A 25212-nucleotide genomic window follows, 5' to 3' on the forward strand; every position below is an offset into this window, starting at 1 on the left:
GACAAGAGGGCATAGTCTGAAACTGTGCAGGGAGACGTTCAGGCTAGAAATGAGGAGGCATTTCTTCACAGAAAGGGTTGTTAGGCATTGGAACAGCGTGCTGAGGGAGGTGGTGGAGTCACCATCCCTGGAGGTGTTTGAGAAAAAACTGGATGTGGCACTTAGTTCCATGGTCTAGTTGACATGGTGGTGTCAGGGCAACGGTTGGGCTCCATGATCCCAGAAGTCTCTTCCAACCAAATCGATTCTGTGATTCTGTATTTACAAATTGCATTGGTGGGTGTTTTAATACTTCTTTGCACATTACTTTAAAATGTGTTAAAAAAATCTTATTCATGATGTAGGTGATTGGATGGAATTTATTAAAATGCTGTTTTTTTCAACCTATTAGTAACTTAAATTAAAATATATATTAGTTCTAATGCAGAATATTAGTTATTTGTTCAAAAAAAGTTATTTACAAAGATAGAGTTCAGTGAAATTCAATGATGCAAAAGCTTGTCTCTGAAATAACTAGTATTAATTGCTGGTATTAATGATTTTCTCTATCTTTTTTTAATTTCTTTTAATTTTTATTTTACCGCAGATCACAGTTCTCATCCAACAGGACACATGGCTCTTTTAAAGAAAAGTAAGAGAGATTAAAAACATTTGAAATTATATTTTTAAGAGGACAGAAATGTCAGATACAATTTCTCATGCATTTAACTCACGAAGTCCTGAGATGATAAACAGACAACAAACTAGCCAAGAAGAGGAAGTTCTAGGCTCTTGGTAAAATTCAGAAACGTGTGAATTTCCTAGTATGGATAGCCCATATATATTGGGACCTTAATGATTTAGTGAGTAAATTATCCATGAAAATCAGATAGTTGGAAATTATTGTAATGGGGGACAGATACTATTACTTTTTTAACATAAGATTTTTAGCTTGCTTAAATAATAAGAGAAAGGAGAATTTGATAAACACAGCAAATACAGGTTATGATATGTACTGGTTGCAAATTGGATTTTTTAAAAAAAAGATACTTGGGAATTAGCTATTATACTGATTGTTCACAAATTCTCCCTTTTGTTTCAGTTAACCAGATTTTACTGTTACTTCTTGTCTTAACTGTGTGTGCCATTCTGTATAACAAAGTTCACCAAGTGCCATCTGCATTAAAGAATGAAACAGGTAAATGACTTGTATTTCTGTTTCATTTATGTTCTTGTTTTATGTTCCTTATATCTTCATTTGAACAGTGCTTTTTGTCTTACTGAATCCTGTTTGCCCTGCAGTAGATGAGCTACTCACACTGTTCGATATGGTCTGGGATGCAGAATTGTTTGCTTTTGAATTACTTGAATAAAATAGTAGGGATCGGTAGTAATGACTAAAAATTGTCATTTTGATTCAAACTTTTATCCAGATGTCACTGATGTGATGGAAACTGGACTATATCCTTATTTGTACTGAACAATATTGGAGTTCTCGAGTGGTAAAAAACTTTGATCATAGCTTGCCCATTTGGGAATATTCTTGGCCTACCTATTCGTTTCAGATAGATCATCAAATCTTGACATAATTTACAGCAGAAGTTTTTGCTAGAATTTTTGTAGTGACAGAGGCCCACTTGGGTTGATATGGTTGGACTGGTATTAAATGTTTATACTGATAGCTTATTCGCTGTTCCCAAGATAAACAAACTCTGTCTTGGTATAAACCATTTTTTTCAGTATATTTTTGTGGAGGCTGTTATGAGCTTAATGATTATGTTTTAACCAGTATAAATATATCCATATAAGTTCTGTAAGTTAGTCGGTGCCGGGGATAAAAATCTTCCTTAGCAGTAACATGAACTGATTCAGTATTGGTTTGATTTTTTTTCCTTTTATCATCAGCAACTTCCTGCTGGTACAAATTTTTGCACTGTTCCTTTCTAGCCTGCTTCCCAAAGAAGTGAAGCTCATGCAATTGCACCATGTCTTCGACTTGCCTCTTTCCTTTGGTAATTTTTAAACCTGTTGTTCAATTTGTACTAAATATAACTGAGAAGTGGAAGTCTCAAAGGTATTCAAACTTCTTCAGGTTTCATATGAATAAGCAGCTACATGGAGGACAGGCTGAATTGTGCCCCTACTGAGTAGAAGATGCCAAGAACTCTGTTAGATATTCTATTTGGAGGCATCCAGCTGTCCAGTCAACCTGCATGTAGTTCTGAATTAGCGACAGCTCATGCTATGTGCCTTGCCAGATGCAGATGTGTATAGGATGTGGTAAGGAAACGGGGTGATTGTGATACGATTCCACTGCTTATGGAACTACATACTCATTCCTGAGACCCAGATCTGATATAAAGAGATTATTATTTTTCTATTATAATGCATAGGTTTTTTTTTGTTATAGTTGATTTGGAGAGTCCTGAGGAAATGGAAGAAGAAATCCCAGTTGTAATCTGTGCTGCTGCGGGCAGAATGGGTGGAGCTATAGCAGCAATCAGTAGCATCTACAGCAACACAGAGGCCAATGTTTTGTTCTACATAGTTGGACTGAAGACTACCATCCCGCATATTCGGTATGTACCAGCCTTGTTTTGTTTCATGCTATAGTTAGGACCAAGTTTTTCTTCTTAGCACAGGCGTAGACTTTGGAGGACTTTTCAGGGAAATGTTTCTCCCTTGTATTTAAGTAATGCTATTAGTAGCAATCCCCAGGATTCTCTACATGTAGGAAAAAGGACTGTTTTGCCCTACGCAAGGCACTCTCTGGTGTAAAGGGATGTGAAATAGCCAGACTGTGCCCATACTTGGGCGCCTCTGCCTTTTGTAGATCGGCTGCAGAAGAGTCTGTAGTGAGGTTAAGTATATACATGCTTACTTGTCACAATCCCACTTTGTGGCACTGCGCTTGCTTCCCATCTGCCACTGTGTCTTAAGCTTCAGAGTAGAAAAATTTGCTGTTTAAAACTAATTTCAGCTAAGAGGGTGTATTAAAGGTTATAAATAGAGGCCCAAAAAAGCTTGTAATGAAAGCACGTTTGGGTGTTAAAATTTGCAGACATTGTTTAAAAGAGGAGGAAGGTGTGAATCAAAATTAAAGCGTATTTCTTAGCAGTTCTCACCTCTGGCTACTGCACTTCTGTAGCCTGTGTACCCACAATTTGTGTCAAAGTGAAAAGATGTAATGAGTGGCATTCCACAGGGAGTTTTTCTCATCCAGTTCATCAGTAGCGTAGATAATAGAGTGGAGAATGTGCTTTATGAATCTGCAGTTGGCCTGAAGCTGGGAAAGAGACAGCAGATATATTGAGGACAAGAACTGAAAACAAACTAATCATGATGAATTGGAAAAACAAACTGTAAAATGTGAAATTCAGTAGAGGTAATGACAAGGTAATATAGGGGAGAATAGCTGATTGTATTGGCTCAGGGTGAAGCAGGAGTTCGGTAGCACTCATTTGGAAAACTGCAGAATTATGACTGATGACAGACCACACTGCTTCAAAAAAAAAAAAAAAAAGGCACCCATCATAGTGGATATACATGTTGACATATATGACCACGGGAGATGTGAGGAAACCTTTTCTGATCTTGCAGACACTATTAACACATCAGAAAAAGTGTGGTGTTTAGTTTTTGGTGCCTTCAGGAAGGATTTAGGTCAGAGGAGAAAATAGGCAATGGTATCAAGAAATCTGACAAAATAATGAAAAAAAATTAGTTTAATCTGAAGAAAATATAGTTAGGAGGTGATGTGGCAGTCATCTTGAAGGATGTAAAACTGTAAAAGGGAGAAAACTAACCTCTGCTTTAAAAGCACAGTAGATAGGATAAGAAAAAATAGTCTTTAACTGTAACAAGAGAGCCCAGAAAAATAGCATTTAATGCTAGCGATGGTGAAACGTGGGTTGTTTGGGCAACGTGGAATCTCTGTTTTTGGCAGTGGTGTGGGCTGTTTCTTTTGTTGGTTTTTTTTGTGTTGTTTTTTTTAAGAACAGGTTAAACAAATGTCTGTGTGCAGTAGCTGTAGACATAAGTGATTCTGTCTTGGGATAGAATAGATTGAGTGATCTTTCAAGGTCTTTTATTCTCCTATGAGTCTGTGAATTTAATACTGGAAGTACTTGCCACACACTCAATATTTCTTTTATCACTTCTTTTTTGTCATAGACAATGGATTGAAAATTCTAAACTGAAAGAAATAAAATTTAAGGTTGTGGAATTCAACCCTATGGTACTAAAAGGAAAAATCAGACAAGATGCGTCACGTCCTGAGCTGCTGCAGCCGGTGAGTAAATGAACATCGCAGAATAAAATTTCAGGTTTTTTTAGCACTTATTACAGGCTTTAAAATGTCCTAGATCTCTGTTCCATTACACAGGGGGGTGTGTAAGCCAGAGAAGCCACGTCAGGTCTATAAATGCTACGCCCTCACTGAAGAAGGAAGAGTGTGCTATAACAAGCTCCTTGTAACTTGTCTGTCTTGCTGGGACTTCATTATTTGGGGGCATAAACTTGATAATTTGAATGTGTTGTATCTTTAAGAATATATTCACAGTTTATTAGTGGGAAGATCTAATAGTGTTCTTTGTGCCTCCCTGATGCTGAGTTGGCTGCATTCTGCTCATGTCCAGGCTTAATTCAGAGGCTAATCTAAATATTATTGGCTGTCAGAACAGGCAAATCAGATGTTAGAAATTATTGGGATAGGAGTAAGGATCCAAATAGAGAACATCATTATGCCACAATACAAATCCATAGTTTTCCCTCATCCTAAATGCTATGTGCAATCATTGTCCCCTTATCGGGAAAAGATGTAGCACCACCAGAAAATGTTCAGGTCTGTTCAGGATGTTTATTCTTGCTGCCCTTCTCTGAGCCTTTGAAATCTGTAATATATAGAAAAGATTTCATGCAAGGAATCAGTGAGTTAAAACTGTTCAGCCCAAATCCATCCTCATCCTAAATCATCCTCATCCAAATCCATCCATTCCCTCATCCTAAATGCTATGTGCAATCTTTGTCCCCTTATCGGGAAAAGATGTAGCACCACCAGAAAATGTTCAGGTCTGTTCAGGATGTTTATTCTTGCTGCCCTTCTCTGAGCCTTTGAAATCTGTAATATATAGAAAAGATTTCATGCAAGGAATCAGTGAGTTAAAACTGTTCAGCCTGGAAATGGGACTTCTACTGTGAAAACAGTAGAGCTCTTCAGAACTGAGTGGCATGGAGGACTGAATGGGGGATGGTTGCTCACTGTCCCTTCCAATACAAGAATTAATGGCCATTAGATTAAATTAGTAGGAGTCACAGTCAGAACAAACAAGAAATGTTGCACGTTTTTCATGCAATGAGTACTAAACCTCTAAATTTCCTTGCTGAAAGGTCTTGTGAATGTAAGAATTTACAAGGATTCAGTGAGGACTGAAGTTTATATTTAGACAGATCACATCTGGTTCAGGAAATCCCTTGAGCTGAAAATAGCTGAAAGCTAGGAGAATACCTGGAGCAACTTTTCTGTATGCTTGCTCTGTTCTTATTTTTCATGGAGCATCTGCTTAGGACCACTCTGAAGGCAGGTGCTGGGTAAAATGGTCTGAATGAGTATGGTGATTCTTATGTTCTCAGTCCCCTTTCCCTCTGCTGTGTTCTTCGTTGCTATCGTAGAAGTTGTTATCCCACGTCTGTGCCACCGATCAAATCATTCCTATAGAGTGGCATGATGACACTATTAAATTTGCAGTGTTTTGTATGATGTGTGCTGTAAAGATGCATTAGGAAGAGCATTGCCTGCAGATCCAGGAAGGTGATCCTTCCTCTTTACTCAGCACTGGTGAGGCTGCATCTGGAGTAGTGTCCAATTCTGAGCTCCCCAGCACAAGAAAGATATGGACTTACTGGAGTGAGTCCAACATACGGCTGCAAAGATGATTAAGGGACTGGAGCATCTTCTGTATGAGGCTGAGAGAGCTGAGGCTGTTCAGCCTGGTGAAGAGAAGGCTCAGGAGGATCTTACCAATGTGCATAAATACATGAGGGGAGGGACAAGAGGCAATGGGCACAAATTAAAATACATGACATTTCCTCTAGACACAAGAAAAACATTCTTTTTTTTTTTTTTTATGGTGAGGGTTGTCAAACACTGGAGCAGGTTGCCCAGAGTTGAGTCTCCATTTGTGGACATCTTCAAAACCCAACTGGGCATGGTCCCCGGCAGCCTGCTCAGGTCAGCCCTACTTGAGAAGAGCGACTGGACAAGATGAGCTCAAAAGGCCTCTTCCAACCTAAAGTGATTCTGTGAAGAAGCGACTGTTTTGGTCTGCTTGGTTAGGACCATAGTAAATAAAATGGGGATAAATAATAAAATGGATTCAAGATACTAGTAAAGATACTGGTAAAGCTGTGGGGGAAGAAGCAAATGATCACTGGCTAGTGCACAGTGAAGAGAGAAATTAAAATGAATTGTTTATTAATAGAGACAGAAGCTTGAGACTACTACGTTAAACATCTTTACCGTTTAGTCTTTATCTTTTTTCTGTTTAATAGCTGAACTTCGTTCGATTTTATCTTCCTTTGCTTATCCAGAAGCATGAGAAAGTAATATATTTGGATGATGATATCATTGTTCAAGGTAAGCTGCCATCCAAAAAGCCATTTCTAAAAGAATTAAAATCAAAATTACTGCAGCTTTTACAGTCATTTGGAAATATGAGATATAATGGAAACTGAGGCAGCCGATAGGAGTGTTGCACTCAGGAGAAATACAAATAATCTGTTTGTTTATTTAAAGGAAAGTCTGAAGAAGAACTTCATATATCTTTGGAATAGTTGATTTTGATCAAAATTTATGTATGTGTTTCATTTTAATTGAATCTAGTCAATTGCTGAAAGGTATCATGGATTTCACTTAGGTGCTGCAGTATTTATTGGTAAGTATGTGACATGCATTTCCTGCTAGTATTTGAATTCCCACAAATGCTACCAGTTCCTCATCCAGAATTGCTGTTCTTGACAGGAACAGGAATTTACTCAAATAAGAAGGTTAAAATTCCAAACACTCAAAAGATGATTTTAAGCATCTTCAGCTCAGGATCCATAGCAATTTCCAGAATTGTGAGCAAAGATTTCAGAGTTCCTAGACAAATGGGAGCAGTTAGAAGACATTCAAATCCTGAAATATTTTTTTTTTCATACAAAGAAATCTTAAGTAGAGGAACAGTTATTTTTTTTAAAAGATTAATTGATTTTTTTCTTCCTCTTCTGTTTCCCAGTATACTTTTTTTTCCTCTGTAGAGTTGTTGTCCTCCTTTGGTTTATCATATTGTTTTCTTGTTATTTTATGACATTTTTAAATCAGAGTGTTGTGGTTTAACCCTGGTGGGCAGCTAAGCACCACACAGACGCTCACTCACTTCCCTCGCATCCCCACCCCGAGTGGGATGGGGTAAGAGGAAATGAAGAATAAAAGCAAGAAAACTTGAGGATCAAGATAAAACAAACCAACAAATAATTGTTTAATAAGTGAAGGATAAGTAGAAGAAGAGAGGAAAAAAACAAAACAAGAGATGTGAAGGCAATCACTCACCACTTCTGGTGGGTAGAGGGATGCCCACCGAGCAAAAGCTGGCTAACCCCCCCCAGACCCCCTCCTGCCCCTTTTATTGCTGAGCATGACATGACATGGTATGGAATATCTCTTTGGTCAGTTGGGGTCATCTGCCTGGTTGTGTCCCCTCCCAGCCTATTGTGCACCCCCTGATCTATTCAGTGAGGGAGCAGAGTGAGAAACAGGCGGTTTCTTGGTGCTGTGCAAACACTGTTCAGCAAAAGCTAGAACATTAGTGTGGTATCAGTACCGTTTTGGTCAAAAATCTAAACCACAGCACCATATGAGCTGCTATGAAGAAAATTAACTCTCTCGTAGCCAGGCCCAGTACACAGGGACAACAAAACCAGTTTACCTGTCCTTGTTAAACATTAAAGGGATGTTCTGATGAAAATTTCCTTTGGAAAGGACTGAGTGTAACTATAATAAAATTTTTGGCCTAAATTAATCTGTGCTGTAAGAACATTAAGATCAGTGAATTTACATGTGACAAAAGTGTCATTTTGTTCTCCACTGCTTCTCTGCACCTTTTTATAGTGTTGTCTCTTTAGTGGCAGGTTTCAGAACATCTGCACTTAAAGGGGCCGCTATTAGCTGCTTTGTAAAATATGATTAATTTGCTCTGCCTGTCTCATTTTCATTTGCCATAGACATCGTATCACAGTTCTTCAATATGTGTGTTTCCAGTGGTTATCTCTGATTTTTGGTTGTGTTCTGTCTGTCATCAGTGGGCAACAGCGATATTTAACTCTTTGAAAGGTTCTTAAAGTCTTCATTTACACTCCAGTTTCATGAGCACTTTAAGCTGAGCCCACCACTTCCCCTGCATCCCTCCTTGCACCTGCTCAGATGTTCACCAGAAATGTGATTACTTGCGGCCTAAATTAGTTCCCTGGTAGGAGTCAGGGCAGTGTGGGTAGGAGAAGAGGGGAGGCAGGGCTTTCTCTTTCATCAGGGGTGTCAGCTTATGTCAGCTGATGGTGTTTCTGGAGCCGCAGGATAAAGGTTTAACGTTACAGCTCATGGTAGGCTGCTGCTGACGGAAGTGGCCTCTCCTGTCCCCAGGCAGCTCCTGTTACTTGTGTCCCATCTACAGTCATGCAGCTGCAGAATAAGCTGATTCAGCTGGTTGACCTGGCAGAAGACTAAAAGTACCAAAGAAAAAAAAAATCCCAAAACTTTTTTTTTTAATCTATTTTTTTTTTATTTTGCTTCAGCCAGCTTATCTTGCTCATCCTTGCGCCACGCAATCACAGGGCCCAGAAAAGGGGAATAAAGATGGACATGTGGGAGTGGGGTGGAGGGAGGGAGCCCGTGGTGTCAGCCGCTCCCCATACCCTAGCTGTAATGTGAGACTGCTCTCTGTCAGATGTCACTGCAGTGGGAGTGAGTGAGACTTCTTACGGGTTAAGGAGTGAATGGGGTTTTTGGGGTTTAACTTTGGGATCGTTTATGTGTTGGTTTTTTGTTTTCTGCAAAACAGTAAGAATGAAACATACTGAACTTGGGGTGTCAGCCCAGAATTGTTTGGTTTGATTTTTTTTTTCTTTTTCTACTTTTCTTTTGAAATGCAAAAGTTATTTAGAACCAGAAGATACTTAACAAGGCATGTTACTCTTCAACAATGAAGTGTCCCATTAATTAAAATTCTGTTTCTTGGTGGGACATGAATCCTAAACCCAGTTTTCCAAACAGCTGATGAGTTCAGACAAATAATCTCTGCTTATTTCAGAAGTATTATTTCCAGGGATTGAAGTATGGGGCATGTTTTTGGTTAGACTTTTAATGAGCTCATCTCAGGCTACTGGCCCATATGTGGCCTTCCAAGATAAATCATCTTACCTGTGACTGACCCCTGCCCTGGTAGCTGTGGGGGGTTTGGGTGCAGACTCACTCAAATGCTGTGGCAGCGCTGTGCTGCTCACCTGTCCTGAAATTGTTCTGGCAAATCGTGGGTACCTGCTAGTTAGGTGATGAGTGAGATGCCATGCGTTACATCATTTCCCTCTACCGGGAAGGAATTGAGAGGTCTGTGAAGCTGGCAGGGATGGTAAAGTGTGACAGGCACATTTCAACTGGCCAGTGCTGGGAGTCCAGGTATCTTACTAGGAGCTATAAACACAATAACACCAGGGAAAACCTGCTCTGTGCAAGAGATTGAAGTGGCCCTTTTGTAGGACTTGAAGAGGCTCCGTAAAATTGCGTGTGCCCTCCCTTTCCAAAGGCAAGCTCTGTGAATGCAGAACTTTGTAACCAGGTTTCTTAATGGCATAATTGTCTTCTGCTGTAGCTGATTTTGGACGTTCAGACCAGAATATGGACGTATTGAATACTGATGATAATATCTAAAGACAGACCTTAGCCATCCAGGTACTGGACTCAAATTTGAAAATTGGCCTATATAACAAAATTCAGCCTTCATTACTGTCTGTGCTACCCCCTCAAATTGGCGTGTTTGTAAGAAACATAGGGTAACTTCTGTTCTCAGATATCAACTCTGTGGCTGTGTAGTAGGTTTCTTGTTATGCTTTTGACCTTTCTGTAATCAGGTGACATCCAGGAACTCTACGATACCAAGTTAGCTCCTGGGCATGCTGCGGCTTTTTCAGATGATTGTGATCTGCCTTCTACACATGAAATGGTTAGAAGCGTAGGGATGCAGGTAAGATGCCATTTTGGAGTTCTAATAACAAATGTATTTACCCACAAATGTAAGATGATTTTATACATTTTCCTCAAAGTGAAAGTAATTTTTTTTTTTTGCCAGCTTTGTAATGATTTTACAGGTAATTAAGAACTACTTTTTATAGTAACTGCAATGCTATGCAGAGTTGATTCCTGTAATAATTTAAATATCTATTGTTTTTTGGATTCTTGGTATTTTGCTATCAGTAGATCATGAGCACGTATGGAACATCTTATAAAGTCAGAATATATGATATTTGTATTACTCAAATTGGGAATGAAACTTAGGAAAACAAGTTTAAGGGCTAATTCCTGAGCTGACTTCCCCAGAATTGTCAGTGAGTCCCTCTAGCATTACAGCTGTACAGGCGTGATGCTACCTCATTTAGAGTAAGCTACAGAAAGACAAACATGTGGTGAGAGAAGAGCCTTATCAAACTCGCGTGGAACAATGCTGTGGAAAAAGTAAGTCAGTAGCTGGAAGTATCCTGCCTTTCAGCCTTGTGTCATGTGGAAATCAAGCCAGGTAACCATCATCTACAAACTCCGCTTTCGGAATGCATATTTAGTCTCCACGTGAGTGGTGGAGAGATGCATTTACATTTATCTTCATAGAGATTCATAGGGGATAAACATACTTTTTTTTTCTTAAAATTTCTTAGAACACGTACATGGGATTCCTGGACTACAGAAGGCAAGCAATTAGAGATCTTGGCATCAGCCCCAGCACCTGCTCCTTTAATCCTGGAGTAATTGTTGCTAACATGACTGAATGGAAACGTCAACGGATTACAAAGCAGTTGGAAAAGTGGATGCAAAGAAATGTCGAGTATGTAGGAATCTAGCTTTGCACTTTTAATACTCAGTTTACAGTTTTATTGTCTGTTTAAAAGCTCTTAAAATGTTTTTAACTCCAAGCAGTCTTTCTTTGAGATCTCAGCAAGTGAAGTCACTCATGTTCCAGAATTTCCATCTGCTTACATCTGACCAATTGTGTACCAGGAAATGGGCATCTGGAATTTTAGTTTCGTGTTTAATCACAAACCACACTTAATCCTGAGGGACACTGAGAACATGTGGTTCTTGTTTTGGGTGACCAGCCTCACTTGGGATCAAGCCACTTAGGATCTTCCCTTCCTGAGTCTGGCTTAAAGAAGGAGGAATGTTTCCTTGTTTGTGTGGGGTCTCCCCTATTGTAACGTCAGACAAACTGTAACTGGACACCATATTTCTTACATACCAATAGAAAACACTTCTTTTGCTATAGATGAATGAAATTTGACACGAAAGAGATCTTTTTGGCATTGACTATGAATAAGTCATGACACGGTAAAACAACTGCTGTTTGTTTTTTATGTTAGTTCACTGTTAACCTGTATTTGCAAACTTGACATCTGTTTTCTTTCTCTGCAAAGGGTTAAATTTAAATTTAGTAAGGCTAAACAAACTGAATAGCTCGTGCTATTGGACTATGTCCATTACTTTTTAGTTTCAGAAATGAACAGAGGGGAGATACACAATAAGCATGTGAAAGAATGAAAAGCCAAATTTCTCTTACTCTGCTTAGGTAACAAATCCTGACAAGCTATTGCTGTGCTTTTTAAGAGTTTGACAAAACCTCCATGAATATCACTGCAAATTTTATCTAGAAAGTTGATTTTATACTTTAATAACCTGTTCGTGTTCATTTTAGCTGGATTTTGAAATTAATTGCTTAGCAGTTGAATTTTGCCAGAATACTTACTTTTTTCTGCCTTTTGTACTGGATTCTTTGAGTGAGGTTTTGAAAAGTTTGTGGGTGTTTTTACCCCCCCCCCCCCCCCCCTTTTGCAGGGAAAACCTCTACAGCAGCACCCTTGCGGGAGGCGTGGCAACCTCACCAATGCTGATTGTATTTCACCGCAAGTATTCCACTATTAATCCTATGTGGCACATAAGGCATCTTGGTAAGTTTAACTTCCCACTGTTCGCAGTTGGAACTAAATAAAGTGAGCAGTTTGTAAGATGCCAGTATAGGGCCTTATGTTACTCTACCTCAATGCATGACTTTATGCCTCACATCCGCAGTCTGTAACCCCTGCTTCCCCCACCACTCATCAGTCCTGTGTTCTGCAGGGCAGGGCAGAATGGGGGGGGTGTCCCCACAGGTGTCATTCCGCAAGTATCTTAATGTGTCAAGCAAACAAAATAGTTGCACCCCTGCAAAAAAACCCCAAACCCTAATAGTCATTAAATTCGATTAAAAAAGGAAGAAAACAAATACCAAGGACAAAGTTACATGTTTGAAGACCAGCTAACCTATATTGTCATAAACTATGGACAGAATATATGAAAGATCTGAATGTAGTGAGAGACTGAAAAAAATCAGACATTCTTTTAGTAGGCATAGTGGAAGAAGATGGGACGCCTGGCAGCGTTTGTCTGTTCAACATTCCAAAGATGTAATTAACTTTCACCTGGGAATGCTGAATTATCCTGGGAAAAAGCTAATGGCTTAGCTGGTATAGTAAAATGAATAGTAAAAAGGGTGGGGTTTTTATTGTTTATTAACCTCGGCTGTGCCAAGATGTTAAAAGTGTTAAGAGAGAGGAAACTTGCTGAGATTTTTTGCTGATGCAGCATTAGAGGCATGAAGCTGAAAAAAAGCTCCTCTATTGTACAACTAGCTGTCTATTAGCAGGCGAAACCATACTAATCAGACTTCTTAGGGAAAAAAAAAAAAACAACCCTCACTTTATTGTGTCTTCCATTCTTAAAAACTGGACTTTAATTTTTTTTTTTTTTTTTTTTAACCTACCCATGCAGGTTGGAGTCCTGATACCCGCTACTCAGAGCATTTTCTTCAAGAAGCTAAATTACTTCATTGGAATGGAAGATACAAACCTTGGGCCTATCCCAGTGTTCACACTGATCTCTGGGAAACCTGGTTTATTCCTGACCCATCAGGGAAGTTCAAATTAACTCGTCCCGATAGCTGATACTGAAACCACTTAAATGCATCCATACACTATGTTTTGTAGTATGTAATACTTTGAGATGCAACATATTGTATAATTAACTGATTTTAGAAAACTAAGTATTTGTTAAATATATGAATAAACAACCATCAGGTTTGTGTGCTTATGGCTGGAGTGACAGTGACACAGTTCAGGTTATCTTGACTTTCATGTAAGGTGAGGAAGCAAGTTTACTTGACAATTACATGTTTTCATTAAACGTTTACAGAGGTGAAATTCTGTGCGAGACAGTGTGTTTTAATGTAAGGTCTTTATAAAGACAACTCCACTGTCTGCTGGTAGAAAAATCTACGCAGGAACTACTTGCAGCATTACATACGAGGCGTTGTTAGTTGTCTAGCCCACATTAAACAGCCCAGAATGAAAACTTACAGAGCATTTTAACGAGTAGTGTTCTGTTGCATGGCGACTCTGCAGTGTTTCTGCGTATGAAGTATCTTGTAGCGCATTTAGACCCCCGCTACCAAACGCACATTCCAAGACGCTGCAATACAATTCCTGATTTTATTGTGAAACATTGATAGATTTAAGACAGATTAAGAACTTTTCTTTTACTGTAATGAAAAGAGCACCAGTTCTGAGGGAGTGCACCTAGAATTGCAACATTTAGTGCAACGGTCGTTGTACGCTTAACTGTATTTTATACCTAGGTAACCTAGCAGGTGACTCCGTTAAAGAGATCTTTCCCTTCCAATCAAACAGGATAGAGCACCTTACAGTAGTTTTATCCTACTGTGCTACATACTCAGCAGTGCTAATTACATGCTTCTAATTTTGTTGAAAAATAAAATTGAATTGTAACAAATCCCTGATGCAAGATACTTTGAGCACCTGCAGGAAAACATCCATGTAAACAGCGATACATGATACAGTACAATTTAAATAACAGACAAGACAAGTCCTATACCTTTTTGACAATATACCAAACAGCTTTATGCTGAAGCTAATAAACACAATCAGAATCATAATGCACACTTTCTTGATTTAAGACGCTCAGAATTAAGCCACATAATTTGGGAAGAAACTGTAAACATCATGCCTGCCTCACAACAAGCTGACAGTGTGTGATCTCAGTGAGAGCTGTTACAGCAGGATTAGAATCTACACTAACTACAGTTACACTCAACGCATGGCACCCGTCACTGGCTGTGAGGAAAGGATAAAACACACCAGTACAGGAATCTCTGACTAGCATGGATTGTGGAGATACTGTTTGTATCTATTTGTCAAGTATGTGAAGCACCTACTGTCATAAGATCATCAAAACTTTAATGTTTTGATCAGCTTATTGCTTTTACTTCATCTCTTCCTCACATGGTCAAAGAGGGAAAGAAGAAGAGGGTTAGGCACAAGGATGGAATCTCATTTCTTTCTCAGTCACTAATATTGGCCAAAAATGTGTATCGTTCAAGCACATTTCTCAGAAGAGAGCTGTAGTTTCTACAGCTGACTTCTTATTCATGAAACAGCTGCCCTTATATTTCACTTAGTATTTTTCACTTCTAAGAGGAATAAAGAGAACACTCTCCAAAGTCTTACAGATCAAAGAGAACTGAATGTTAAAAACTGCTAAATCGCAAACCTCTTTCACCCTGTGCTAATTGTACCCGATATAAATAACGTAGCTGTACATGATTTCTACGGGGAATGTGGTCTTTCCATTCCCTGCAAGGTAACCTGTTCAAAGGGGTTGGCTCCTGCTAAAGGTCAGGTGGAGAGACAAATCACACAGATATGACTGAGAGTTTAAATGCCACAGAATTCAAGAACCACCATTGTTGGGTTTTTTTGTTTGTTTGTTTTTAGAAGGAATTCCAGTTCCTTACCTTGGAATTTAAGGGGGAAAGAGATAGAATGGTAGGGACACCTTACCATAAGACAGCTCAGCTGGAATATTTAGGCCCTGTCCTGTGCGACACAAGTTTTCCACCCCAGTGTTGTGACTTGAGATGATGTCTCCACTCCCTTAATCCTGAATATGGTCCAACCACTAAATGGACAGAGCTCTCTCTTCCCATCCAGAAAATACTCAGTACTCACAGCTGCAGAACACAACTTTCTGCACGTTTTACGAAGGTAAAAGGCAGACTTAAAAAGCACAATTTGCTTAACTGTGCATGATTAAAAACACCACTTCATGTAAAATAAGGGTACACTTCCCATTTTCCCCTCTGGATATAAAAGGATTATGACATATCCAAATATTGAGGCATCAGTAAAAAGTGTACTGCTGCTGTTACTACTACATTACGATGTATGGAATAAAATTAACGCCCCAAAGGAATCATCACAAATGAGAAAGCAATTTGTCAAAAACTGCAAGAAATGGTATACATTAAATATAAAACTCATATACAAAAAAGGGCTAACTTTTTTTAAAAAAGTTTGGACAGTTCCTTAAAATTATCTAGTTCATTGATTTGAGCCTACCACACACTTACGTTGGGACTATCATAAAATAACTAGGGGAGATAAAATACTACTAAAATGCTTCAGTTGGAGAACCGAGGTACCAATCTTGATCACTGCATTAAAACTGCAGCATGTATGCATAGCCGAGAAGAAATGGCTCTTAGGCGCTGCTTCCCTCCTCTTCCCGTGTCATACCAGCACTGAACTCTGGAATCTGGTCTGCAAAGGACTGTGTCATCCATTGTCCATTAGGAACTTCACCGAAGGATGACCCCTCGCAGTACTGTGGATTGCTTGCTGCCAAAACAAACAACAAAATAATAACATACGTTTGTTAAAATGCAGTTGATGCCACCAAGTATTTGTTCACAAGTAACGCTTTACAGACTGAATGCCCCAAGTGCTGCACTTTACCAGTTCCATTTGAAGAGAAATTGCACTGTTCACTTTCATACGGTGCACGATCACAGTAAGCTCCTCCATACGCTGCTTCGTAACCTGGATCATATTTTTCTTCTTTGACAGCCATCTTTTTAGCATCCTCTGCCGAAAGAGAAGACCTCAAGTATTAATATTCAGAATAAAAATGATCAAAGAGCGTTTTTATCAGAGAACACTTGAAGAAACAGCCACACATGCTACACGATAATCCCTGCTCCCCTTAGATAGTTAAGACCGTAATAAAAAGAGTAGAATCCTTAAATCTGCACCACACAGTTTACAGAAGATGGCACACCTCCCCCCCCCCAAATTCTTGATTTCTTTTTGCTTGGGAAATTGCTAGTTGTGTTGTACACCACATGTTAACAAAGGATTAACAAAATAACCACTATACCTTGTGCAAGTTGCAAGTCAAATGTGTACTGCACCTCCTGCACCTCTGTGTTTGGTGCGATGCCTTTCAGTTGATCCCGTAAGTCTTTCAGTTTTATGTAATAATGAACTTTATCTTGTGCACGAGGAAACTGAGCACATCTTGCACTGGATGATGGCATAACGTAGCAGAGCTTGAGACAAAAAGCAAGAAAGACAGCATTACTGGTCCCTGAGCTATGAGTTAGTATTTAGTGCATTGAGATTAACTCAGCAGTTAAGCTCACTGTTTAAACCTTTATACAAACTTCAACTAATGCCACAGGTGGTTGTGGAAGAGGACAGGAGTCTCTAATTTTTCTTGGCCAGCTAGATGTCTTGCCCTGAAGACAGGGGCCAATTATTAGCTGCTGAAGTGAGGACAATTTTCACCAGTTGTTTATGTGCTGCAGGAGAAGTAGTACCAGTGTGTGTTAGAAGAAGTACAATTTACAGGTGTGTGCCGGAGAGTGGAGCACACTCCACAACTCCCTGAGCAAGCAGAGCTCTGAGCCACAAAGTGCAGAGAGGAGTACGTGACAGCATGCAAACACCCCAAACCAGCGAGGGTGCATCACACGTTAACTAGCCTGGCTTCTTGGCCAACTGTGTCTGCATCACAGGTGCCAGGGTTTGAAACTGGAGTTAGTGTGGTTGAAGCCAACTTCAGCAACTCTATCTCTGCCAACAGCCCTAACTAAAGACATAAAGTTAGTTCAGGAAAAAGAAACTGTATCCAATACAGTCTTTATAAACAAGTACTAGTAAAGAGGACTATTTATCTTTCTTACAAATACACCTACTGTGGAAGTCTTTAAGAGCTATGTAAGAAGCAAGCACTTTATCACCAATGGTTCTTCAGGCTCTGATGGCAACACTTCACCTTTAGAGAAGGACAGCTTAAACTGACCTTAAACTTGCAGCACTAGTAATTTGGGATAGAAATAAAAACAACCCAAACTTGTGAACTGACAAGGTAATGAAGCTTTGGAATAAGCTACCTCAGCAGGTAATGCAATTGCCTTTGCCTTAACCTGTTGATAAGGACAGGTTAAACAAACCTATTTGCTTAGGTTTGATACATCGCTGGTCTCTTGAGATATTTTCCAGGACCAGATGTCTATGACTAACGCACTCTGCCTCAAACTGTTTGTTTCATCTTAAGTGTCCAATTTAATCTCAAGCTGCACAGCTTAAGAAGACTGAGGCTGATGGAAGTGCTTGGGCATGCCCAGATCCAGTAAAGCTGTAGCTGTAGTGTGTAACAGCACAACGATGGACTTACTATTTCCCCTCCCGCCCCCACTGTGGCACTACTAGCACTGGTATCAAAATTCAGTAATACAAACAGACAGGGAATCGGACACAGAGAATCTGATGAAAGTAGATGACAGTTATCCTAAAAGCACGTATGTTTTATTCATATTTTAGAAAGTCCTCAGAGAATGCACTAACCTGCTAACCATAATACACCATTTCACAAATCAAGTCTGCAAGTCTTAAGAAGCTGCATTAAAGATCTGCCTGAAAAATTGCACTATTCCCTTTCCTCTATTTAAGTAAAAGCCTTTCACAGCTCTTACACTTCAGGTGAATTTTGATGTTATCACAAGTGTGTGCAAGTCTTGAGACTTTGTTAGTTTTGAAATAACCAAAATGGAGTGTCCTGTTTTTGTTTCTCAGTAACAACACTTACAGTTTCTGTATCTGGCACCTTGTGTGGCTGCAGTCCAAATTCCAAGTTCTTAACTTTTATTCCAAAAACTTCTTTACTAAAAATTTCATAAATACCTAAAATGAAAAGAAGATAGGATAAGTGGACCGAAAAAACCCCCTACTGACAGAACAAGTTCACTTAAAAGTCAAGGTTCTCACATTTTCCATTGAAAGCTGCTATACGAGGTTTATACTTTTGTAACTTCTGCATCAGAATTCTCCCTCCTTCCCGAAACTCTTTGCTAAAAGAGAAAGTACTCGAAATTACAATCACAACTATTAATTCATTAATAAGCATGATACCCCCCCTTGTTATCCTACCTGGAGAGGTCTTTGCTTCCAGGTGTTGTCCTTTCAACCATATTTGTAAATCCAATCCCATATTTATGTGGCAAGGTGTGGTCATCCATATGGTTCAGCTGTTCATTACTTAGACCAGACATGAACAGACACTTCCCTGCGAAGCAGGAAGATATGCATTTGTCTTTTTCTAAGGAAAAGAAAACAAACCCAAAAAACTCCCTCGACTATCAGAGTACTGGAATGCTAAAGGAAGAATCTATGTTAACAGAGCATCAGTTAATTTGGGAAGACTATTGCCCTATCCAGAAAAGTTTAAAATAGCCAAAATTACTTTATCTACTGCAAGAGGATTCAAAATCCCTAGTGAAAAACAAGAATACCTCACCATGATCCTCTGTACGGAAAGCAGTCTTATTCTGAAAGTTCAGTACAGAGCTTTAGGTTTTGCGATTCATTTAAGCAGGGAGTGACTGTGATCAATACAGATTTTGTGGGAAACAATGCAGCAAATACAATGTGTCAGCTTGCTTTTACAACCTTGCCATCGCTTCTCCCTGCACCGGGCCTCTCTGACAGAACCCGTTGACATGTTACATTCATATTTAGTGTACAGAAGTATAGTTTGGGTGACGTGCACTTGCAATCTCTTAAGCACAAGTTAACCACAGCTAGCTCCTAATGATTTGGGAAGGTTACAAACACGTGGATTTGTCAGAGCATGCATATCTGGTCTGCCTCTCAGTACAGGAGGCTGTTAGTCTGGCCGGTCTGCAGAACACTAGAGGACTACCCAAGCCTGACTCAGAAGTCTGCTGGATACCAGAAGTATTTTGGCAGGAGTATCACAGGGCTGCAAATTAGCCCACGTGGAGCTCCCTGCTAGCACAGCCGCAATGGCGCCGAGTACACAAAACAGAGTATTTCAACAGAGTTCAGGTATGGTCTTAATTTAGGAGAACATGATGCAGAAAACGTTACTTAAAATGGAAAAACACCTAGAAAAAAATATCTGTCTGAAGAATCAGCTATGTTAGATGCATATGCCTGCTGGGAAATGGCAATGGTTTTTGCTTTTTTTATCAGTTAGAAAGCTTGTTTAGAAGAGATGAATAAACGCAAACAGAAGAGGGCTTGATGAAATGCATTTTGGGGAAAATGTGTGTAGTTTTATTTTATATCAGAAATTGATGCCTATTGACTTACCCTTGATAACTCAAGTACTAGAGATTTAATTTTTATTCCTTATGTTGCACACTAATACGCCAAGAAGTTATTTGGCAATACTGTGTTTACATGACAATTCTAAACCTGCATTGAAAGTCACCGATTATTCCTCTTTTATTACTTTTTATGTACAGTATTTGACAGAAGTAGTTATGGGATTTAAATCACTCTTGGATGGTTAAAAGCAAAATCGCTCTCTGCATCCAAAAAAAAAACCAAACAAAAAGCAAAAAACAAAACCCCAAACAGTTTATAATTAAAATGCCACAAGTTCTAACAAAGTTCTGCAAATTCTGTAAGAAGAAAGAAAAACAAAAACGTACAAAAATGGTTTCCAGGTCCAGGGTAATGATGTCCTTTGTAAGCTGCCATCAAGCCAGGGTTTATGCCAATCTGCAAAGATACCAGTCCATTTTAACAATGAGAACATGGCTTGCTAGTCAGGAATTTAATCAAGTTACAGTAAGGATGCTTATTCAATTCTCTTTAAGTTACTGACAATAAATAAAATTGTGTTAATGGTACCTTCGTTACTTAAAAAAATCGACAATTTTATAGCAGTGTCTCATTTAGATGGTGCAATGTCAAAAGAGCAGCTCACAGTGTGTTTTACAGACACTGGTGTAGCGCTTCCAGTAAATAAAGTGTCAAGTAACGGTCTCTCATGACTATGTATTATACATAAGCCTGAGTTTTCTCAGAAATTAGAACTATGTTATCTGTATGATTTTTAACAGAAAATGCAAAGCAGCTCTACACACAGGAAACAGTTTATATACTTTATCTTGCAAGATCTTGCCATATAAGCAATATAGGTAAGTAAGCAGAAGGAATGTAAATCATAACGAGTGAGTACAGACTACTCACTTTTCTACCTCATCTTGTAACTGTGAGTTACTTACTATTACAATGTCCAGATCAAAGGTCAAAATATCAGGTAAAGTCTTGGTCAGAAGTTCAGCTTCAGAAACACCATTAAAACGGTCCACTTTTCTTTTGACTTTAAAAGTATCTGTGATTTTTTCTTGTTTGCCTTTTGACTTGGCTGATTTTTCTTTTTTAGCAGCAGGCTTTTTGGGTTGCTTTGGCTCAGTTGCTTTGGCTTTTCTTTTCCTTCCGCCTTTTTTAACTTCTGAAACACACAGCAAATATCTCTTTTCCTACATTTCTAATGTTGCAGTGTGGATATTCAAAAAGACAGAGCTAAATGTATGGATGCAAAAAGAAATGAGATAAATTTACCTTCAAAATTCATTAACTTAAACAATTATCAGATGAATCTCGGTTTTGCAGACTAAACGCAGAGCTAACTTAGGTATCTCTGTACCACAGACACACACACTACTCACAGGCAACTACATTGACTTAGGATACAAACCAAGAATAACCTCATGACTAGGTTATGCTGTTTACATGCTGTATGCAACAATCCTCTGGAAACAAGTTTCATTTCTTTTGGAGGATATGCCAAGACATCAAAACTTAGGTTCCAAGGAATCGGACAGTAAATTCTAGATTAAAATCTCTCTCAGATAAGAAATAAATACAGTGGGTACCAGGGCACTGCCCTAAGTATGCAAACTTTTTTGGGCTGTTCTTGTAAGAAAGCTGAGTGCAAACAAAAAGGAGGACAAAAGTCATGTGAAATTCCCACCACATCACTGGAACAACTGCTTAGGAAAACTGTAAGTCACGTTACTCAAGTGATAATCTAGTTACAATGAAGGAGAGACTAGAAAGGCACAGACTTGGCCAGGCACACAAGCAGCTTTTCTTTCCCACCCCTTGAAGAGTTAGGAGGTTTTTCATGTGACAGCAAAATACCACAGATGTATCCAACTCAGAGCAGTCAGAGTTATTTCAAACAAAGCAGGATAATGTTGTCTTAATTTTCATGCTGATCAGGTACCTACCAACCAGATACTATCATGAAAGATGAAAGGCTGCCCTGGCATTGTTCAGAAGATAATCCTAGAAATTTTATTTTTTTCATCACAGCAGGTAGCTGGACTCCAAATCTTTGCCTTTCATATATGCTCCTGTAAATGTCACACACATTTGGTAAATCTTGCAAAAATATGAGGGAACAGCTTCACAACAGAAGATTACAGTCGTCCAAAAATACTTGAAAGTGCAGTCAAACAGCGTGCTCATGGTGACATCATGTTATCCAATAAGAAAGCTGCCAAAGAAGCCTAACTACATAACACTTGAGATGCATCCTAACTGTAGTCATTAATACTGTGAATGAATTGAGCAGTCGCAACTATTTTAAACTGGAGGTTTTCTTGCTATGGTTTCATCTGGCCATGCATCATAACTAAAGAAAAAGAAAAGAAAAAAAAAGCAGCTTATCAAAGGATGCACTTAAAAAAGCAATGTCATTGCATGAATTGGCTGATAGGTCACCTTGGTACAGAGAGCTCTGACCTATATCTAAATACCAAAGGCAAAGCAAAATTCAGTGTGTGAATATTTGCTATAGAATCAGAATTCAAGCATGGCAGAGATCACTGCTTTTTTTTATGTGGTAAAGAGCAGGCAGAGTAACAGCACAAGGGATCTTTTCTTGGCACGGTTATTGTAAAGTGTAGAGCATACAAAATCCTAGTGTGGAAAAAGAAAGGCAACGTACAAGTGCATAAAGTACAAAACTTGTGTTGGTTACAGTACACTTTCCAGCATTGTTTGTATTTATTTAAATAAGCCTCACTAAAACCAAACAATCCCTAGTGTATATAAGCAATTTGCTATTTGTGATTACTACAACACACTAAACCACAATTTAAACAAAAATATTTTGAATAAACCGTATTATACTGTACTTCTCTTGCAGAAATTAAAAAAAAAAATTTAGAACTCAGACTTTAAAACTTCTCTAACATAATATTAAAACCCATGAAATCAGCTAAAAATACATTTATCTATTGAAATAAAAATCTGCTTTTCCTGGAACAAGATAATTTTGTGAGACTGCACAATGTGAATACTAACACCTGGGTTTACTTCTTAATTGTCTGGCAAAAAAGGTCACTTAAAGAATACAAATAATCTATACTTCCTCCAAGAGCATCAAGAAAACGAAATCCAACAGCTTCAAAGAAGCAGTTTAAGACCAATAATTTTTTTCCCCAATCGATTACTAATGTTTTAGCTCACTTAGCACAGCCCAGTCAAATTACCTTTCGGAGGCTCCTGAGCAATGTTTGGCTCTGGAATGCCCTCTAGAGTTGGCTGCTCAGTCATGATTTCCATGTTAGGAGCTGCAGTCATCATCTGATGGAACGGAAATGTGTAAAATGCTTGAGCTTGCTGAAGATACGCGTAGTATCTTAGAAAGGGAGAAAAAAGGAGACATAATTTATCAACAATGTAGAAATTTAGTGATGTACCAAATAGACTGTAAACATCAATCTTTATCAAGACTGGCACGTACTGCACTTAGATTCTCCGATGACTCTATTAACAAGGCAGTAAATTATACAAATCCACTAAGCAGTGGGACTGATTAGCTGTATTGGGTGATGTTAAACCCAATGTTAACAGTACAGTCCTCTTGTGATTATTATACTGTGGAAGAAACACAACATGTGTAAGTGAAGCATAGAGCTTTTCCCTTTTTTTCTGAAAAAACACTCTGTAACACACATTACCAAAGCAAACTGTCTATCAAACATACCAACAATTTACAACACAAGTGAGTTAAAAGTCTTTGGACTTCAAGTTTCTCAAGTTTTAGATTTTCTTAATGTTACATCAGTTACTTTATCTGATATGACACAGAATAGATGAATCATTCTGGGCCACAAAGCATTATGAATACACACAGCATCAGTTACTATGCAGATTATTAAACAGCTTTAACAAATTGCATGGCAGATGTCCAGTTATCGCACACTGGATCTCAACACAAATATTGCACTTATTCTACATGGAAGTGTTCACACACACAGATCCAGTCTCCTTCCATGTACAAAGACATGTTTCCATATACAGCTCTTTTGCTCCACTCATTTATTAGTCACATACAGTCCTCACACCCCAACACAAAATTCTGCTTCATACTGTCATTCCCTTCTACCCACACAGCCACCTTCTTGTCCACAGATTCTACTGCCATACAAATACACAGAAAAGATTTTGTGAACAGTAAATTTTCAGGAAATAATTTTATAATCTCAAAGCTATTCATAAAAACACCAAATAATTTTTAGATATATAGGTATTTAGCCAAGAAAGCCAATGGCATCCTGGCTTGTGTCAGAAATAGTGTAGCCAGCAGGACCAGGGCAGTGATCGTCCCCCTGTACTCAGCACTGGTGAGGCTGCATGAGTGCTGTGTCCAGTTTTGGGCTCTTCACTACAAGAAAGCCATGGAGGTGTTGGAGCGAGTCCAGAGAAGGGCAACGAAGCTGGTGAAGGGCCTGGAGAACAAGTCTGATGGGGAGCAGCTGCAGGAACTGGAGTTGTTTAGCCTGGAGAAAAGGAGGCTGAGGGGAGACCTTATCACTCTCTACAACGACCTGAAAGGAGGGGGTAGGGAGGTGGGAGTTGGCCTCTTCTCCCAAGTAACGAGCAATAGGACAAAAGAAAATGGCCTCAAGTTGTGCCAGGGGAGGTTTAGATTGGATATTAGGGAAAATTTCTTCACCGAAAGGGTTGTCAAGCATTGGAACAGGCTGCCCAGGGAAGTGGCAGAGTCACCACGCCTAGAAGTATTTAAATGACATGTAGATGTGGTGCTTAGCATCCCTAAGGGCTTAGTGGTGGGCTTGGCAGTATTAGGTTAACAGTCGGACTCTATGATCTCAAAGCTCTTTTCCAACCTAAACAATTCTCTGATTCTAAATATCTCAAAAGAAGGCACCATTCTCTATTATGCAATGGGTATTTAAGAATATTTAGGAGTCCCACCGTAAATCAGATTTATGCCAGAATAGCCTTCAGTCTTGTGATCAGGCCACTGATTTTGAACCAAATAGCTGCCCTGAATCAAGGAGAATAAATTTGAGTGTAGGTCTGTCAGATTCCCAGGCAAGTTGCCTAACAAAGTCACAAGAGACTTTCAGAGTACAGTAAACACCTCAATCCCCCTGCTGGAAGAGTTCCATTTTATAAAAAAATACTTGTGCAGTTACTGAACCAAACAAAACTGATCTTCAGATTTTTATTGGGAAACACAACTGAGACATGTAGAGTCCAGTTCATAGTGTAATAAATGCCTAATTATACAGAGCAAAAGAAGAGAGTAAGAGAGATGTGAAAGCATCTAACCGAAGACTAGATGTCTTCTTGTAATACATGCCTTCTTATTTTACGTATATATAAATTCTCCTTCTTGTAAAGGGAATAAAATCCCCTTTAAACAGAGGAAAGTTTGCACCGTATCACAGACAAATCCTCTAACCACATAGC

The 25212-nt window shown here is 38.9% G+C and overlaps 2 protein-coding genes across 2 annotated transcripts; one reads left to right on the forward strand and one right to left on the reverse strand.

Annotated features, from left to right (window-relative positions):
• Positions 1–590: 590 nt before the first annotated feature.
• Positions 591–13540, forward strand: GLT8D2 (glycosyltransferase 8 domain containing 2). The gene is made up of 9 exons (XM_009706962.1): positions 591–631; positions 1082–1177; positions 2390–2558; positions 4153–4270; positions 6529–6613; positions 10138–10250; positions 10936–11102; positions 12107–12219; positions 13079–13540. Exons 1-9 carry the CDS (start codon positions 613–615, stop codon positions 13249–13251), a joined length of 1053 nt encoding a protein of 350 aa, XP_009705264.1. The 5' UTR covers positions 591–612; the 3' UTR covers positions 13252–13540.
• A 1826-nt stretch (positions 13541–15366) lies between these two features.
• Positions 15367–23128, reverse strand: TDG (thymine-DNA glycosylase; the record flags this gene model as incomplete). The annotated part of the gene is made up of 9 exons (XM_009706963.1): positions 15367–15999; positions 16117–16245; positions 16538–16709; positions 18251–18345; positions 18430–18512; positions 18592–18727; positions 20121–20190; positions 20700–20929; positions 22980–23128. Coding segments are annotated over 9 exons (1201 nt in total), but the record flags the coding sequence as incomplete, so codon positions are not given.
• Positions 23129–25212: the final 2084 nt, after the last annotated feature.

This window comes from Cariama cristata, unplaced genomic scaffold (genome assembly GCF_000690535.1).
Source record: "Cariama cristata isolate BGI_N322 unplaced genomic scaffold, ASM69053v1 scaffold6879, whole genome shotgun sequence".
NCBI lineage: Eukaryota > Metazoa > Chordata > Aves > Cariamiformes > Cariamidae > Cariama > Cariama cristata.